The 20,438-nt window shown below is 38.1% G+C and overlaps 1 protein-coding gene across 3 annotated transcripts in view; it reads right to left on the bottom strand.

The window, feature by feature from the left end:
* Window positions 1–20,438, bottom strand: part of CDK14 (cyclin dependent kinase 14) — a 573,947-nt gene that overhangs the window by 185,246 nt on the left and 368,263 nt on the right. For all 3 annotated transcript variants that reach the window (XR_009505030.1, XM_059933793.1, XM_059933794.1), the window contains one exon: window positions 14,495–14,588. Coding sequence is in view for 2 of the 3 variants with exons in the window: in XM_059933793.1 (XP_059789776.1) it covers window positions 14,495–14,588 (94 nt within the window). In the remaining variant the exon portion in view is untranslated. The remainder of the gene's footprint in view (window positions 1–14,494; window positions 14,589–20,438) is intronic.

Genomic DNA, 20,438 nt, shown 5'->3' with positions numbered 1-20,438 from the left:
GGATGTAAAATAAATAAATGGATAAAAAACAAAATAAAATAGACAGTTCTCAACATTTTTCCAGTACAACTAAACTCACAGATAAAGAGATTTTAGGAAGAATTAAAAAAAAAAAAAAAAGCCATAGTCTACACACTACCTGGAAAATGTATGCCTGTCATTTTCAAAAGAGGTGAGTGAGATAAAGAACAAATTCAGCTCCAAGGTCAGATAATCTGTTAACCTGACTTAGGAGAAAACCATTCTCTACGGGACATGCTCCAACGACTTAGGTGTATTATTTTATGTGATAAATTTTAATCAACCAGCCATAGCTTTCTATCAAGATATAAAATAATGAGACATGAGATCAATTTTAAACAGAATGTTTTGAGGATGCTCTTTTTCCTTGCAGGGGGTTTTGCAGGAGATGATACAAGGTCAGGTTTTAAATGACTTCACACCTCACAAAAAGATTAACAGCCTGGACAGATTTATCCTTTCAGGTAAAGTCTTCTGAGGCATAAGAAAAGGTAGGCTGCAAAATGAGGGAGGAAACCAGAATGTTAATCAAGTAATCAGGCCAGATAAGAAGTTATAGCAGCTGGGATATGATGATTACCTGTGATGATTACAGATCTTTGCTTGTGTACACAATACTAATAATAGTTACATAACATTATTAATATAAAGCCATGTGAAAGAAGCCCCCAAATATACTCATTATAAGGCATGCCCCTTGAGAATCATATCAAAAGTATCCCTGTAAGAAACACAGGACTTGGTTGGACTGAATAATGATTTCTAAATTCTGGATAGTAAGCCCATACTACCTAGGTTTTTAGGTTGCCACATGAGGCCAGAAAATTTAACACATGCATAACATTTCAAAGCATGACATGCACCTTTTAAAGTAAGAGTTTCTTAGCCAGAAGGACTCATCAACCAGGGTCTGCTCGTTTGTCTGAATGCACAGAGTCCCATCCCTGGAAACCTGATTCTAAAGGCCCTGAGTGGGGCCTAAGAATGTGTATTCAAGAAATGATTCCCAACATGGAGACTTTGCTGTGATATTATTGAGACACTAAACCAACGCCAGCGTTTGCCTACCCCAGATTTCTCATGACATGAGAAAAAATAAATTTTTATATTGTTTAAAAAATAAATTAAAAACATAAATAAAAATTAAAAAAAGAAATGATTCCCAAGTCAACCTCATGCACACTCATGGTTATGAATCAGAGCAAAAACAACCAAACAAACAACTACAAAACAAGAGTATTTTGGTGGAAGAGTCAGCAGACTTAGGATATAGTTTCAGTTCTGGCACTTATTGAACATGCCTTCTTAGGCAAGTTCATATAATCTCTGAAGATCGTTTTCTCAGCTATAAAGCAACAGGTATAGCACCTACTCTTTCTTGGTCCTGGGATCAAAGGAGATGTATTAGTTATCGATCGCTGTGGAACAAGTTACTCCAGAACTTAGTGCCTTTAAGTAACAGACACTTACTATCTCCATACTTTCTGTTGGTAGGAATCCAGGTGTACCTTTGTTGGGTTGTTAGTCAGACAGGAGCGGATCCCCACCCCATCCTGGACCAGGTCCTCTTTCTCTTCCCCCGCCCCACCCCTGGACACTGGTGATCAGAACACGCCCAGAGATCCTCCCTTTTTGTAGTCAAGGACCGCAAAGTTTCCAGCCTTATCAGGACCAAACAAAAGAAAACCCACCAGCACAGGTTGGCACCAAGTGGTTGGCAGACGCACCAAGACCTAAAAGGGGACTCAAGGTAACCCAGGGTTCACTATGCTGTACTTGTAATAAATTAGCATTGTGGTTTTCGCCCCCCACTCCCAATGGATTTCACTTTGGTGCTTGTGGGTAAGTGCCTGCACACTAGGAGAACAGTTATATAACCTAAAGCTGTCAATCAACTTGTCAGTCAAATGATGCAGGACACAGGGAGGGACTTCCCACCACTCTGAAAAAGCAACCCGACCCTCACTGTGGGGCTGCTTCTGGTTTCCAGACAGCTTGCTCCCCTTCTCTCTCTCAGAAGCATACTTTTGCTTTGCTTAATAAAACTCTTGCTACTTAAAACTGCTCTGTCTCTTGATTGAATTCTTCCCTTTGGGGGACAAGGACCAAGGAAATTGCCATTTTGGCAGTAACACCTTAACTGTGTGCCTCTGGCTCAGAGTCTCTCACAAAGGCAGCAATTAAAGTGCTAACTATGGCTGTGGTCTCACATATAAAAAGTTCAACTAGGGGAGGGACTCACTTCCATGCTCACTCACACTGCTGTTGCCAAGTCTCAGGTCTTCACCCGCTGCCCGCTAGAAACATCAGTTCCTTGACACGAAGGTCCCTCCACAGAACAACTTACAACATGGCAGCTGGCTTCTCTCAGAGTGAGCCAGTGAGACTGTAAGAGAGGGTGAGCAAGAAGGAAGTAGCAACCTTTCTGTAACTTAGTCGCGGAAGTAATATCCCAATCTCTTTTGTCACAGTCTATTCATTAGAAGCAAGTCTTTAGGTCCAGCCCACACTCAAGGGGAGGGGATTACACAAGGGCATAAATACCAGGAGGTGGGGATCACTGGGAGCCATCTTAGATGCTGTCTACCACAAGAGTTGACATGTGATGTTCTGGGGAATGAAAGACTTATATGTGGAAACACGTTCCAAATGAAAAAAAAAAAATTAAGGTAGAATTTGAGTTATAGAAGTCTACTTTATGGATAACATTCTGAGAATTTGCTAAGAAGTGTCACCACCTCACTCACCTCAGGTGTGTCACACTATGGCAGTATTTCACCATTTTTTTTTCAGTCTGACACATCTGTGAACTTGTTAGTCAAAAAAGGAAGAAAAGGAGGGTGAGCAAATAAGGGACCTCGTGACCCACCAATTAACACTCTGTGACAACTTACACTTTCATATTTATCATGGGAAGCAGTATGGTAATGGCTATAAGGAATATGGGAAAAACAATAAAAATTTTAGAAGCTTGATAAAACTGTTTCCCAGATGGTTTTTTCCTACAAAGCTGTTTATCAGCTCAAAATGGTAATATGCCCTAATGGAACTGTATCAATACATAATCAATGTGGCAGTTTTAAAACATGGCCCCAGCATTCTTGACACTCTTTCCATCTAGAACTGGGGTCTATGTCCCTTCCTCTTGACTCTGGGTGAGGGTTTGTGACTGCTTTGGCTGATAGAGTCGCTGTATGAATTCTGAAGCTAAGTTAAGAGAAACATACAGCTTCTATCTGGTCCTCTTAGAGGACACTCACTCTTGAAACACAACCACCATCCCATGAGGAAGCTCAAACTAGCCCACATGGAGAAAACCCACGTAGGGCCTCAAGACTACGAAGAGAGAGATATTTGGCTAGTCCCCAACTGCTCCAGCTTCTGATTGCTTCTGCGCCAGCCACCATCTGTCTTCAACCATATATCTGCAACCATGTGAGAGACCCCAAGTCCATAACTGCCTGGCCCATCCCTTACTGAATTCTTGACCCTAAAACTATGACAAATAATTTTAAAATATGACTGTTGTTGATTGAACCCAGAGTTTTAAGGTGGTTACATAACAAGAGATAACTGCAACAGCCAGTAAGTAATCCCATACTGACAAAAGGTTAAAACATTCTCAAAACATTTAAGACTGTTAGACCACAGATATGAACCACTGCCTCCAGAAAAGTCTTCGTAAAAACTATTACAATTGGGAAACATTTATAGCTAGGATGGATATGCCTAAAAGTAATCTTATGTTAATAGGAAAGTAAACTATTACACATCATAGAAATTGGAAACAAAGCATTTCTATGCCTATAATAATGTCTCAGATCAACAGCTGATTAACAAATGTGGTCAGCAACGACCTCCTTCTCTTGTCATATCACATATCATAATACCATTTGGTATTACACCAGCTTTGCAAATAGTATCCATTTCCTTCAACATCTACCCCCACAGATGCACATTACTGTCAGCCACATCCCCTCCCTTTCATTTAAGAATCATGCAGATCATGATACCTTCAAATTCCTTTTTTTCTCCTCTACAACATTTATTTAAATCTTCCTCTCCTTCCTTTCCTCTTTCTTATCTTCGAGAAAATCTTTTCATCCACATTTTCAAGGCACTGTCTCTTCCACCCATCCACTCTTGCCTCCCAATACCTTGATCTGTCAAATATGCTTTCTTGTATCTTTGGTGTCCTTTACCTTCCAAACATCCTGGTCTTCACTATTTAAAAAAATATTTATGACACATTATAAAATTTATAAATCTTGACTTAAAAACTACCCTTAAGGTGACATCTAATCCTATTTACTCAGCCAGTTCTCAAACAGATTGTCTATACTCAATGTTTCCATTTTTTCACTGCGCACTTACTCTTTAAACCCATTGTAACCTGACTTTAAATATCCAACCCTACTGGAACTATTCCCTCAGAAGTTACCACCTGTGGCCTTTTTTCAGCACCATCCTCCACTGACTTCACTGTACTATTTGGTGCAGTTGATAAAACTTTCCTTTTTTGAAATCCTTCTACTTTTTTTTTTTTTTTTTTTTTAATAAATGTATTTATTTATTTTTGGCTGTGTTGGGTCTTCATTTCTGTGTGAGGGCTTTCTCCAGTTGCAGCGAGCGGGGGCCACTCTTCATCACGGTGCGCGGGCCTCTCACTGTCGCGGCCTCTCGTTGCAGAGCACAGGCTCCAGACGCGCAGGCTCAGTAGTTGTGGCTCACGGGCCCAGTTGCTCCGCGGCATGTGGGATCTTCCCAGACCAGGGCTCGAACCCGTGTCCCCTGCATCGGCAGGCAGACTCTCAACCACTGCGCCACCAGGGAAGCCCTCCTTCTACTTTTGACTTAAAAAAAAAGTGTTCTCTGGCTCTCCTTGAATTCTAGATATTCTTTCTCTGTTCTCTCCTCCAAAGCACTGTCTACTGTTCAAATCAGAAACATTTCCCACTTTCTTGTATCTACACCAACATTTCTGATGAACTAAATCAGGAAGCCCAAATCTCTTGCTCCAGCATAATTCCAACTTGCAACATGCACACAGGTGTACTTCAAACTCTCTTATTGATTTGCTCAATCTGATGTTTGAATATTAATCTATATAGGAATTTAATGCTTTACACAAAGCAAGGACTTCTCATATAAGAAAATGCTTTCTATAAAGGAGGTCAAAGTAATAAGAGCATTTCTCCTTGATGTAGTGGGAAGAACGATCCTTAATTTGACAAATTCAGGCCTGAGAACTCTGATTTTAATACTCTTATCATTAAGCACAAACAGGTTGCTATTCTCTCCACCGAAATGCTCTGAGCCCTATATCTGCACGTCTTGTGCCTTGACTAACTTCACTCAATGCACAAGTATCAGGATCCTTGAGAGAGACTTCCCCAGTACGCCACATGTAAAGTGGCATTCCTCATGCAACGCTCACGAGACACATTATATATTTATTTGCTCATTGTCTATCTTCCCTCACAGGAATATAGGTTCCACAAGAGCAGGGACTTTGTTTTGTGCAATGCTGTCTCCCCAGAACATGGAAGAGTATTGAGCCCATAGTAACCACATAATAAATATTTGCTGAAAAATGAATAACAACGAGAAAGTGAATGATTTAATGAAAATCTTCTCATTTTCCATTTATAGAAAGTTTGTAACACTATAAAGTAAATGTAAGAATCCTCAAGGTAAAAAAATATTTTTTTCACCATGTGAGCCTATTCAAATCTGTAGGTAACAGCCAGCTAATCTTCAAATAAATGTTTCTTTGTAAAAAGTAATGTGATTACCTATTCTGTAGTGAAATATCCCTCTGTCTTTGTTTTCTTCTCAAGACAAATGACCTTACTGAGGTTTGCTACAAAAATTTCGATAGCTTATTGGCACAGAACTTTCTTTATCAGAATACGTATCTAATGTCTCCATACATGAATCGCTCAATTTTTATTTCTCTAACATCTTCATTTTCACTGGCTCTGCATCATTTTTCTTCCTCATGGACGTCTGTTTTTCATAGAACACTTGACCTGGGAAGACCTTAAGATAGCGTTAGTCCAGGGGTTTCCAACCTTTCTTTCAGCAGCGAGATCTATCTCACATACAAAATCTTGATGAAAGCAGAGCCAGGAGTGGAGGGGTCGGAGCTGGCCTCCCTTGAGGCTACACTCACCTTGACTCCAGCACCCCTGAGACACTGAGGAGAATCATAAGTCTCCTTTGAAAACCATGGATAGTCTAAATTTCCCTAATTAAACCCAGATGCATGTTCTGTCGACCTTTCCATTTCTCCAGAAGGAAACCCTTCTCATCCTCTGGGCTAAAAGCATGAGCTGCAAAAGTACAGGATGTGTGCCACATACTATACAGGCAGTGGAGGCACACGCTGAGGGAGCACAGAAAGGAAGGGCATTGGCCTCAAAATTCCTCACCCACCAGTTAACCAGACCTGAGCTGATCCATAACCTCCCTCGAGGGAGTGATTATTTTTCTCCTTTTTTCTCCTCACTTCTCTGCTGCCTGCCCTTACCTTGACCTTTGTGTAATTGTCCTGATTCTCTCCTGGTTTTGCTCCCCACCCCCATCCCACCCCCACAAACCATGAGCATCCCTAAAGCCTAGGCAGTGCTCCTCTGCTCCTCCTCCACTTTCTCATTATTTAAGAACCAGTACAGTTTAGGTCCCAACACTGTCTGGTTTGGGTCAACAATCCCTTGATCCTCATTTTTCTCCTAATTCTGTTCAGTAAGAGTTGTGTACTGGACGTCTCCACCTGGGGTCACCTGCTATCATATAAAGTCCAGTCCCTGAGCTCTCTTCTTCCTCTCCCTCCACTGGCACTCCTTTTCTTTCTTTCTTTCTTTCTTTTTTTGATAATTATGCCATCACTTCCATTAATCTTTTTTTTAATTTTATTTTTTTATGAATTTTATGGCTATGTTGGGTCTTCATTGCTGTGCACAGGCTTTCTCTAGCTGCCGTGAGCGGGGGCTACTCTTCATTGCAGAGCACGGGCTTCTCATTGCAGTGGCTTCTCTTGTTGCAGAGCACGAGCTCTAGGCACACGGGCTCAGTAGTTGTGTCTCGTGGGCTCTAGAGCACGGGCTCAGTAGTTGTGTCTCATGGGCTCTAGAGCGCAGGCTCAGTAGTTGTGGCACACGGGCTCAGTAGTTGTGTCTCGTGGGCTCTAGAGCACAGGCTCAGTAGTTGTGGCACATGGGCTCAGTAGTTGTGGTTCGTGGGCTCTAGAGCACAGGCTCAGTAGTTGTGTCTTGTGGGCTCTAGAGCACAGGCTCAGTAGTTGTGGCACATGGGCTCAGTAGTTGTGGCTCGGGGGCTCTAGAGTGCAGGCTCAGTAGTTGTGGCACACGGGCTTAGTTGCTCCGTGGCATGTGGGATCTTCCCCGACCAGGGATCAAACCCATGTCCCCTGCAATGGCAGGCGGATTCTCAACCTCTGCACCACCAGGGAAGTCCCAGTGGCACTCCTTTTCAATGTCCCCATTATTTTCCATGACTTCATGGAGCACTTAATTCCCCAAGCTTGAAACTCTGAAGTTATCTTTGACTCCTTTCTCTTCCAAATCATTTATGTACAAGATATATTACAACAGTTTTGCAACAACATCCTCCTGACCTGACTGTCTGGAAGCTGTTCTAATGTAGCACAGCTAACAGTACATTTGAGGTGAGCAGGGACCGTGTCTGTTGGTTTTCCACTGCCTGTAGGCACAGAGCCTGGTATGGAATAGATGCCTAAAATATTCTTGTTGAAAGTATAACTGAATGGGATAAAATTTACTGTAGCATAAAAACCGTAAGCAAATTACCTAGTACTATAATAGGGCAATGTGTTAGTACATTTGGGAACATTAATAAGATATTATAGCATAATTAAAATAATATTCTCAAGTGTATATTAATGGCTTGGAAATTGCTGCCTATTAAATGTGAAAATAAAGAGAAGCTGAATACAAAACCCATAAATCTATTATTAACCCAATGGTGAAAATCTAGAAAAGAAAATACAAAAATATTTAACACTGGTTATCTCTAAATGGTGGTTTTAATTTCTTTTCATACGGCTTTAAAATTTTTCTAGCTGCCTTATTTTTTATAAGCTTAAGACTCTGAAAAAGATTTGCCACCATGGAAATAACCAGGACTATTGATGAGACTTGAAAGAAACGTGCACAAATTAAAAGAGGCATTTATTTCAGGGTGGGTGGTATTATAATCCATCTCCCCAACTTTGTTTTTCTAAAATCAGCTTTAAAAAACATTGCTTAATATTTTCAGTATCCTTCACTCCAACATGTAATGCCTAGTTCTCTCCTTCTGTCAGCCTTTATATAGTTGAGTTTATCATTATATCATATTACATTAATTTTGCTGAAATGCCATTTTAACCTTATTATTTTGTTAAAAATTGTACTGTCTCCTTATTACTTATAGATGAAATAAAATTAAAAGTCCTCAATCTATCAAAGTCCAAACTTCAACATCCAATCTCACCTTCCACGCATACAGGACAGACTCCTACTGTGCCTACTCCACTCCTGGACTGTTGCCTGATATTCCCCATATCCCTTACTCCACTTCAAATCTTATACTTCCTTCCATGCTTAACAAAAATGTTCTTAGAAATTTCCTTTGAACACCCACAGCCCTTATGCATAATCCTGTAATATGCAATTTTAGAATTAAAAAAGGTTAGAGCTGCAAGACACTATTGAAATCATTTAGTTCAATTCCTCCCTTTACAGATGCAGAAACTACAATCCAATTAGAAAAGGTGGCTTGTTCAGGGAAAAAAAAACAATCTAGGATTAGAATTCAATATTGAACTCTTAGAGTTTAGTATTTTAACTAATACAGGATCTACTACATTACTGGATCTCCCATCTGCTGATCAATTGCTCAGCAATTTTTCATGACTCCATTCCTAATGGTATGCCTTGCCTGCCTATCTTGATTGCCCTCATTTGGTCCAGGGCAGATACCCTGGCACAGAATTCCTTTCCATCTCCATTGTACCTAGTGTTGCAGAGGGAGTGCTGAAGAAGTATGGCGGACATCACCTCAAGCAACCCAATGATGGAAGTGAAGATACAAAACTGTGACAGCAATATTCCATTTTAACAATGTGGCTGCTACATCCAATTGGATGGTAATGACCATCAAAGGAGGCGGTGTCAACTTTCTTTTACATTCTATATGGCCGTTCTAGCCAATCATGAAACCTCAGGGTTATGGTTCCCATTAAGATCCTGGAAAGAGAGCCAGGATGGGGAAACAAGGACTGGAACCGGGTCTACAGGTTACGTCTCTGCAGTCAGTTCAATTGTAAAACACAGAGGCTTAAGGAAGGATCTGACTCAAAAGCCAGGCTGAGTAGATTTCAAAGTTGCCAGAGGCTCTTTTCACACACACACAAATACACACACACACACTCTCTTTTAAATTGTGAATGGTATATACACGGAAGAGAAACATTCTAACAACTGTACCAATCAAATAATGTACAATATGTTAACAAATAACTGGTGGATGAAACTCCATTGCAAACCAGAAGACCAGGAGACAGGGAAAAGTGAGCCTCTTGGGGTTAATCAACATTCAAAGGCAGGGAGAACTAGAACAGGCCCCCAGAACACAATCATGCCAGCCCCTCTGTCGTGGCTGCTGTACTCTGGGGCCATGAGCCATACAAACCCAGAAGCATCTGCCAAAGGTTTCAGACAGCTGTGCAAGCACTCTCTGCCATTTGTCCAGCTGTTGTGAAGTGGCAGAAGAATGTCCCCAGGGTTCCATCAAGTAGAGTTCTTTTTCAATTCAGAACAATATGATTAGAATATGAATTTTCTTATTAGTTCTGATTTTGTCACTCTGAATATATATATTTACCTGGGTGAATACATCTACTGCTTATTTTCACAGCTAACAAAGGTGAATAGAAAACATCATGACATTAAAAAAATGAGTAATGTTGAAGAAATGATATTAATCACTCTTTTACTGTAATAGCAGAGTTACTGCTTAGAGAAGTAGGTGCCCGTTCACCTGGCAATTCAAAATGTCTTGAACATAATTTGTCAAAATTCTATCACTTTCCTTCCTTTCTTGTATGTGAGCATCACAATTTCAAGGAAAATGATTAATGGTGAAATCTCAGACTGCAGTAGAGCCACCTCACCTTACATAGATCAACACAGTTACCCTGTTGTGGAAGTGAATGCCCTGGACTTGTTAAGAATGTGAACTGCTCCTTCCCACCAAAGGAAGGAAAAAGAGAAAAGAAGAAAAAGAAAACCTTCAGAAAAAAAATATAAAGGCTCTAGTGACTGATCTTTGTTGCTTTTCACATAAAGACTCAGTGTGTGGGAGTTAATTATATTAGTTATCTTGGGTAACAAGCTTGAATTCTGTGCTTCAAAGTTATTAACCAACCACCTTTCTATATACAGTTCACAGGCAAATGAATGGACTTAATCCCTGTATTAAAACACAAAACAAAACGAACAATTCCATGTTTCGTGACTTTTCAAAGTTGATTATCTCCTTGGCAATGCTTTACGAGAGGCCAGATACACAACTGCTGCTTTAGAAAAGAGTCTCTGGCAGTTTACATGAGAAGCCCGTGAAAGTGGATTTAATCACATTTAAAAGTCATTCCTCTTCAGACCAGACATAAAAGGTCACCAAGAAAAAGTATTTTTTCCCAGTGATTCAACCACATTGGGTTAGTAAAATTTCTTCTTCCAATGATCGCACAACTCCTGAGAGAGTCTGCTTGTTTAATGTGTCATATGGCTAACATTTGCAAATTTAAACAATTCAGGGGAGGAAATAAAATATTTAAGATGATAACATTTACTGTCAAAAGAAGTTTGCAGATTTCTCTCTCTCTTTTTTTTTTTTGGTCCTATCTAATTCTTCAGGGTAAAACATAACATTATTTAATTCTAAAGCAGCAATTTTATATAGATGAGGATCTTTATCTCCTAATTACCAAAGGACTTGGTAATTTTTTACTTGTAAAAATTTTACTTGTAAAAATCATTACACGTGTAAAAAAAACTACAGTAAATGAAGGCGTTATTACCATAAATCATGATGCTTATCTGCATTTAAGGGTCTCTGTGGTCTAATAAGAGCAAACAGTAGCTTGGTGTATCAATATTCCCATAGAAAATTTACAATGATGTATTTCTTTGATTTATTAAAAGCCTAGTCATGGCTCAAAGGTCTCTGAATACCCATAAAATTAGGAAATAATTGCCATAAAATTAAGAAATAATAACAAAATCTCCATACAAGAAGCAATTCAACAAGATAGTACCTATTGGAAATGACTTACATTATAAAAATAATATTGAAAATTAAAACTTTGACTAAGCTATATCAATAAACTATGTTTTCATGAAACAAAATTTTTGGTACAACTGCTATAGAATATACCTCATTTATATAACCATTTCTTTTTCTTTTAAATTTACCCTGAAATAATGTGTATGTAGGGACATTTCTTTCTATATAATTTCCCTTTGAAGTTTTCTGATTTCAAATATAGTAAATTAATGATTTTAGCATAAAAAATAGGTAATTTGACAAGGTTATGTAAGTATTGTTCAATAGCTATCAGGGAGTGAATAGTTAAGTGGAATCTAAAGTTTAGGAAATTATTATCAGAATATAATTAAGTGGTATTATTATTATTATATTTGAGCTTTAAATAAATTAAAAAGCTAAATATTTAAAGATATGTTTTGGCATAAAGATCTATATGATGCAAAGTATAGCCCATTAAAATTCCCTCTCCTGTCATGTTTTTCACAATATGTGAACAAGTTTATTGTATTTTGGGGAAAATAACTGTGGAAAGTTACTTAAAATAGCTGAATGAAAACAAAGGCTTGATTAGAAAAAAGGAAAAGAGAAATATGTCTATGTTAAATTTATGCTAAGGGCCATGAAATATGAATAAAGAGATATTATTTTTTCTTGGCTGGGAAAGCTCATTTTATATCATTTCTTTGTAATATAATCTATAGGCTCAATACAGTCTCAATGAAATCAATAAGCGACTTTCTTGACAACAGAGAGAAGGAAGTGTTTCATGAGTTTAGATGGAGGGAATGAAGTGTAAGAATGGTCAATAGACTTATGAAAATTAAACTGTATTCAATTCAGGACTTTCAATTCTAATAATTTTTCTTAACTAATAGGATAACTGTGCAAAGAATATTTCTGACAGCTCTTTATAATAGTTAAAAACTATAAACAAGCCATCAGTATCGGGCAAATACTTAAGCAAATAATTCTCATCCATACGACGAAATACTCATCACTAAGAATGATGATAAGTTTCTGGATTTATTTTCCAATGAAAGGTGTTAACTACCTATTGCTAAGTGAAAAAAGAAAGTTACAAAATAGTATGCAAGATACAATTTAATTTTTTTAGCATGTGTAGAAATGGAAGATATATACCAAAATACTAAACATAATTTTCTCTGGGTAGTAGGACAAAGGGGTTTTTCAATTTTTATACTTTTTGACATTGTGGGAATTTCCCCACAATTATAAGGCTGCATTATTATAATCATAAGACATTATTTTAACACTCTGTGCGGGAATTTATGGATGATAATAATAATTAAGTAAAACTGAAAGGAAGTGGATACAGACAGCCTCTGGGAGAAGAAACCAATAAGATAAGACTTTGAAGAAAGTTTCTATAATATTAGGGACTCTGCTGTTTGTCCACCCACTGTGAATACACAGGGATGCCTGGGGTATAGGATACTGCAAGGAGGAATCACGTGTGCTTTGATTTTCTAGTTTTCATTTTCCTTTTCTTATCATTTAATGCTGACATCAAGGTGAACACAGCAGTGATGGAGTCTCAATTCATATCACTATACCCTCCTGTGGTCCTTATACTTAATATGAAAGCTACATTTTAAGGGTGTACTTGCATAATCCAATAAGTGCATGTCTTCACAAGGTCCATTCTAAAATGTGCACCAGTGATTTCACATGGGAGATTTATTTTTAAAAAGTATGATAATGTGGTTAACTGCTACGATGTATATAGTCTGACTCCTTTTAACAAAAAAAATTAATTTGTCTAGCTCTTATTCCATGTTTTAAATAATAAGTTTATATGAATATTAGCTAATGTGGAAGTTCCACTGAATGAAAATATCTGGTATAAAAATGATTTGATTAAAATAATAACAACACATCTATTGGGTATTTATTATGTGTCAGGCATAGTTCTAAAAGCACTTTATGTAATTAAGTTAATTATTCCTCAAAACAATCTATGAGGTAGGTGTTATCATTATCCCTTATTTTACCCACAGGAAAACTAAGGTTCAGAGAACTAAGTCCCTTGCCCAAAGTGACAGAGCAGGTGACAAACCCAGCTCATCTGGCTACAGAACAAATTTTATTTTTATTTTTCACAGATTTACAAAAATTTTTAAATTTAAAATTTTAGAATAGTTTTAGATTTATAGAAAAGTTGTGAAGAGTAGTACAGAGAGTTCCTATATACTCCTCACCAGTTTCCCTGATTGATGAAATCTTACATTACAGGGAACCTCCATCACACCTAAGGAGCACACACTGCTATGCTGATATTAACTAAACTGCACACTTCACTTGTATTTAACTAATTTTTCCCTAATGTTCTTCTTCTGTCTCAGGATTCCATGGAGGATACCACATTACATTACGCTGTCATGTCTCCCTAGCCTCCTCTGGGCTGTGACAGTTTTTCAGACTTTCCCTGTTTTTCATGACCTTGACGGTTTTGAAAAGTACTAGTCAGGTGTTTTGTAAATGTCCCTCAGTTTGGGTTTGTGTGATGTGGCTTTCCAGATTAGGCTGGGGTTATGGTTTTCGGAGGAAGACTACAGAGGGGAAGTGCCGTTCTCAATACATTATACAAAGGGTACATACTACCAATGTGACTTATCTTTGATGATCTTAACCTTGAAGACCGGGCTGAGGTACCATTTGCCTGGTTTCTCCATTTTGAAGTTACTATCCTCCCTTCCCTTCTTTCCATGCTCTACTTTTTAGAAAAAAAGTTACCAATCAAAGCCCACATTTAAGTGGGTAGGAGTGGGAGGGAATAAGATACACCTATTTGAAGGGGGGATATCTATATAAATTATTTGGAATTTTTGTCAGAGCCTTCGTTTTTAACCCACTCCTCTGTATTGCCTCTGACATCCTATCCTTTCTTACCATTTTGGCATATTATTCATGTGCAGTAGTTTAAAAACACAATTCTTCACTAATTTCCTGCTTTTGCAAAGATCCAAAAATATGTTAGAATTAAATGTGACAACCAACAAATTTGTTTGAAATTATTTTCCACTACCACTGTAGGATTTGTCACTGAGGGATGCATTCAAGACCAATTTTTTTCAGAAGTATTCTCTAAAGAACTTACCAGAAATATTCGTTCAAGTTGATCCTGAATGTCTTTCATTCCTGGAAAAGCAGCAACTCCTTGGATCATTTCAACAAAGATGCAGCCGACTCCCCTAAAGAGAGAAGAAAGAATTGTTACTAAAACATCAATATACTCTGCTAAGAATACTAAATCTGGAATTAGAACATCTAATTAGAACATCTAAATCTGGAATTAGAACATCTACTCCTACAAAGGAGAAATAATGAATAAATAATATTCTAAATAAGTATAAAGGGCTGTGTCACATGTACCTAGATCCCTTAACTTTCCTTTCCCTTCTCTGTCTACTGCCCAGAAAGGACTCCAAGTAGATGCAACTACATAGGCTCAGAAAACGGTGCAAACCAATAAAATATAAGCCTCACTGACTACCTCACTCACAGGATATGGCCAAGAAACTCCTTAGCTTGATATAGAAAGCCTCCATAGTCTTGTTCTAACATCCTTTTCCAACTCTATTTCACAAATTCACAATGTATTATCCGCTATAGCTGTCCAGGGCTCAAAGCTCTCTTTGCATCAAAATCATTTGGGGAACTTTTAAAAAATGCAAATGATCTGAACACAAACCCCAGAGACTCTGTTTCAGTCAGTTAGAGGCAACGCATTGACTCGGGCTGCTCAGGTGATTTAGGGCAGCTACACTGAGGAGCTCTGAGCCAGACTGATCTGTCCACAGGCCAAGCATAAACCTATACAACTTGGCTCAAGTTACTCTAATACCTAGAACTCCCTTTTTCTTCATTTGTTTGCTCTTGACATGTAAATCCAACCCAACCTATAAAATCTAATTTAAATGTAATCTCTTCTACAAAGCCTTCCATGAACATTCTGCCAGACAGGACAGATCCCTTCATGAGTTTATTTGTTAAGCTCTTATTCATTATCAGTCTTCTACTATGGTCAAATTCTTCTGCCAGGCTCACAGTTCCTATCTGGTAAGGCAGTTGAGCATATCAGGAGACCTTGCCTCTCAGACCACAGAACCCAACAGGAACACCGAATCCACAGTACAGGCAGAGAGCCAATCAGATACTTCTACTGAAAGTTTGGAGATAAAGTCACCTGGGAACAGGATGGAAAGAAACTAGCATATATTGATGAAATAAGTCACATTAAAGGCAGAGAACGTGCAAGAATGGCCACCTTCCTGCAGATGAAGTTTCCTGAATTGACCTGGTTCCCACCTTCTTAAGGCCTGGACGTTCGGATAAACCAGTGTTTTTGCTAGATCTCTCTAACTTCTAGCAATTCTCTAGGATTTTTATTTTTAATGGCTCTACCTTTAATGGGTTTATGTTTCCTAAAAGTATACTAATAAAATCATAAACATATTGGGACACTTCTTCAATTGCTGCACTCATATTCAATTTAGAGTGAGCAGTCCCTTGTGTATTTATTTCAGATCCTCTAGAGGTTAAAAACAATGCCTTACTTCTCTATACCTGCCCCAAATGTATGTAAACAATACTTTGAATTAAAGAAGTAATCCATTAGCAGAAATCTCTTCTCTATTACACCACATAATTTTTAACCAAATTAAACACCAGTAGTATATACAGTGAAAATGACTGAAAACAAATCGTACTTTATATCATAAAAAAATTCCATTTAATAATAAAGAATTGGGCTTCCCTGGTGGCGCAGTGGTTGAGAATCTGCCTGCCTATGCAGGGGACACGGGTACGAGCCCTGGTCTGGGAAGATCCCACATGCCGCGGAGCAACTAGGTCCGTGAGCCACAACTACTGAGCCTGCGCGTCTGGAGTCTGTGCTCCGCAACAAGAGAGGCCGCGATGGTGAGAGGCCCGTGCACCACGATGAAGAGTGGTCCCCACTTGCCGCAACTAGAGAAAGCCCTCGCACAGAAACGAAGACTCAACACAGTCATAAATAAATAAATAAATAAATAAAAGAACGTGAATTTCTTTAAAAAAAAAAAAGAATTAATTTCAAAATCAGTATTCTAGGCAGATGAGTTTTTATTTTTATTTATTTTAACATCTTTACTGGAGTATAATTGCTTTACAAAGTTGTGTTAGTTTCTCCTGTATAACAAAGTGAATCAGCTATAAATATACATATATCCTGATATACCCTCCCTCTTGGGTCTCCCTCCCACCCTCCCTAGCCCACCCATCCAGGTGGTCACAAAGCACTGAGCTGATCTCCTTGTGCTATGCGGCTGCTTCCCACTAGCTATCTATTTTACACTTGGCAGTGTATATATGTCCATGCCACTCTCTCACTTCGTCCCAGCTTACCCTTCCCCCCTCCCTGTGTCCTCAAGTCCATTCTCTATGTCTGCGTCGTTATTCCTGTCCTGCCCCTAGGTTCTTCAGAACCATTTTTTTTTAGATTCCATATATATGTGTTAGCAAATGGTATTTGCTTTTCTCTTTCTGACTTACTTCATTCTCTATGACAGTCTCTAGGTCCATCCACCTCACAAATAACTCAATTTCGTTTCTTTTTATGGCTGAGTAATATTCCATTGTATATATGGGCCACATTTTCTTTATCCATTCATCTGCCGATGGCCACTTAGGTTGCTTCCATGTCCTGGCTATCATAAATAGAGCTGCAATGAACATTGTGGTACATGACTCTTCTTGAAATACGGTTTTCTCAGGGTACATGCCAAGCAGTGGGATTACTGGGTCATACGGTAGTTCTATTTTTAGTTTTTTAAGGAACGTCCATACTGTTCTCCATAGTGGCTGTATCAATTTACATTCCCACCAACAGTGCAAGAGGGTTCCTTCTTCTCCACACCCTCTCCAGCATTGTTTGTAGATTTTTTGAAGTTGTCCATTCTGACCAGTGTGAGGTGATACCTCATTGTAGTTTTGATTTGCATTTCTCTAATGATTAGTGATGTTGAGCATCCTTTCATGTGTTTGTTGGCAATCTGTATATTATCTTTGGAGAAATGTCTATTTAGGTCTTCTGCCCATGTTTGGATTGGGTTGTTTGATTTTTTGATATTGAGCTGTATGAGCTGCTTGTAAATTTTGGAGATTAATCCTTTGTCAGTTGCTTCGTTTGCAAATATTTTCTCCCATTCTGAGGCTTGTCTTTTCGTCTTGTTTATGGTTTCTTTTGCTGTGCAAAAGCTTTTAAGTTTCATATGGTCCCATTTGTTTATTTTTTATTTTAATTCCACTTCTCTAGAAGGTGGGTCAAAAAGGATATTGCTGTGATTTATGTCAGAGAGTGTTCTGCCTATGTTTTCCTCTAAGAGTTTTAGAGTGTCTGGCCTTACATTTAGTTCTTTAATCCATTTTGAGTTTATTTTTGTGTATGGTGTTAGAGAGTGTTCTAATTTCATTCTTTTACATGTAGCTGTCCAGTTTTCCCAGCACCACTTATTGAAGAGGCTGTCTTTTCTCCCATGTATACTCTTGCCTCCTTTATCAAAGATAAGTTGACCATATGTGTGTGGGTTTATCTCTGGGCTTTCTATCCTGTTCCATTGATCTATATTTCTGTTTTTGTGCCAGTACCATATTGTCTTGATTACTGTAGCTCTATAGTATAGTCTGAAGTCAGGGAGCCTGATTCCTCCAGCTCCGTTTTTCTTTCTCAAGACTGCTTTGGCTATTTGGTGTCTTGTATTTCCATACAAATTGTGCAATTTTTGTTCTAGTTCTGTGAAAAATGCCATTGGTAGTTAGATAGGAATTGCATTGAATCTGTAGATTGCTTTGGGAAGTAGAATCATTTTCACAATGTTGATTCTTCCAATCCAAGAACATGGTATATTTCTCCATCTGTTTGTATCATCTTTAATTTCTTTCATCAGAGTCTTATAGTTTTCTGCATATAGGTCTTTGTCTCCTTAGGTAGGTTTATTCCTGGGTATTTTGTTGTTGTTGTTGCAATGGTAAATGGGAGTGTTTCCTTAATTACTCTTTCCAGATTTTTCATCATTAGTGTATAAGAGCTTTCTGTGCATTAATTTTGTATCCTGCTACTTTACCAAATTCATTGATTAGCTCTAGTAGTTTTCTGGTAGCATCTTTAGGATTCTCTGTGTATAGTATCATGTAATCTGCAAACAGCGACAGTTTTAATTCTTTTCTGATTTGGATTCCATTTACTTCTTTTTCTTCTCTGATTGCTGTGGCTAAAACTTCCAAAACTATGTTGAATAATAGTGGTGAGAGTAGGCACCCTTGTCTTGTTCCTGAACTTAGAGGAAGTGGCTTCAGTTTTTCACCTTTGAGAACGATGTTGGCTGTGGGTTTGTCATATATGGCCCTTATTATGTTGAGGTAAGTTCCCTCTATGCCTACTTTCTGGAGAGTTTTTATCATAAATGGGTATTGAATTTTGTCAAAAGCTTTTTCTGCATCTATTGATATTATCATATGGTTTTTATTCTTCAGTTTGTTAATATGATGTATCACATTGATTGATTTGCGTATATTGAAGAATCCTTGCATTCCTGCGATAAACCCACTTCATCGTGGTGTATGATCCTTTTAATGTGCTGTTGGATTCTGTTTGCTAGTATTTTGTGGAGGATTTTTGCATCTATGTTCATCAGTGATATTGGCCTGTAGTTTTCTTTTTCTGTGACATCTCTGCTTTTGGTATCAGGGTGATGGTGGCCTCGTAGAATGAGTTTGGGAGTGTTCCTCCCTCTGCTACATTTTGGAAGAGTTTGAGAAGGGTAGCTGTTAGCTCTTCTCTAAATGTTTGATAGAATTCGCTGTGAAGCCATCTAGTCCTGGGCTTTTGTTTGTTGAAAGATTTTTAATCACAGTCTCAATTTCAGTTCTTGGGATTGGTCTGTTTATATTCTCTATTTCTTCCTGGTTCAGTCTCAGAAGGTTGTGCTTTTCTAAGAATTTGTCCATTTCTTCCAGGTTGTCCATTTTATTGGCATATAGCTGCTTGTAGTAATCCCCCATGATTCTTTGTATTTCTGCAGGGTCAGTTGTTACTTCTCTTTTTTCATTTCTAATTCTATTAATTTGAGTCTTCTCCTTTTTTTTTTTTTTTCTTGATGAGTCTGGCTAGTGGTTTATCAATTTCGTTTATCTTCTCAAACAACCAGCTTTTAGTTTTATTGATCCTTGCTATTGTTTCCTTAATTATTTTTTCATTTATTTCTGATCTGATCTTTATGATTTCTTTCCTTCTGCTAACTTTGGGGTTTTGTCGTTCTTCTTTCTCTAATTGCTTTAGGTGTAAGGTCAGGTTGTTTATTTGAGATTTTCCTCTTTTCTTGAGGTAGGATTGTATTGCTATAAACTTCCCTCTTTGAACTGCTTTTGCTGCATCCCATAGGTTTTGGGTCATCGTGTTTTCATTGTCATTTGTTTCTAGGTATTTTTGGATTTCCTCTTTGATTTCTTCAGTGATCTCTTGGTTATTTAGTAGCATATTGTTTAGCCTCCATATGTTTGCATTTTTTACAGTTTTTTTCCTGTAATTGATATCTAGTCTCATAGTGTTGTGGTGAGAAAAGATATTGATATGATTTCAATTTTCTCAAATTTTCCCAGGCTCATTTTGTGACCCAAGATGTGATCTAGCCTGGAGAATGGTCCATGAGCACTTGAGAAGAAAGTGTATTCTGTTGTTTTTGGATGGAATGCCTTATAAATATCAATTAAGTCCATCTTGTTTAATGCAACATTTAGAGCTTGTGTTTCCTTATTTATTTTCATTTTGGATGATCTGTCCATTGGTGAAAGTGGGGTGTTAAAAATCTGCTACTATGATTGTGTTACTGTCATTTTCCCCTTTTGTGGCTGTTAGCATCTGCCTTATGTACTGAGGTGCTCCTATGTTGGTGCATAAATAGTTACAATTGTTATATCTTCTTCTTGGATTGATCCCTTGATCGTTAGGTAGTGTTCTTGTCTCTTGTAATAGTCTTTATTTTAAAGTCTATTTTGTCTGCCAT

The sequence above is a fragment of the Balaenoptera ricei genome, chromosome 9 (genome assembly GCF_028023285.1).
Source record: "Balaenoptera ricei isolate mBalRic1 chromosome 9, mBalRic1.hap2, whole genome shotgun sequence".
NCBI classification, from domain to species: domain Eukaryota; kingdom Metazoa; phylum Chordata; class Mammalia; order Artiodactyla; family Balaenopteridae; genus Balaenoptera; species Balaenoptera ricei.
The sequence above is the reverse complement of the archived record's forward strand: the minus strand, read 5'-3'. Positions and strand labels throughout refer to the sequence as shown.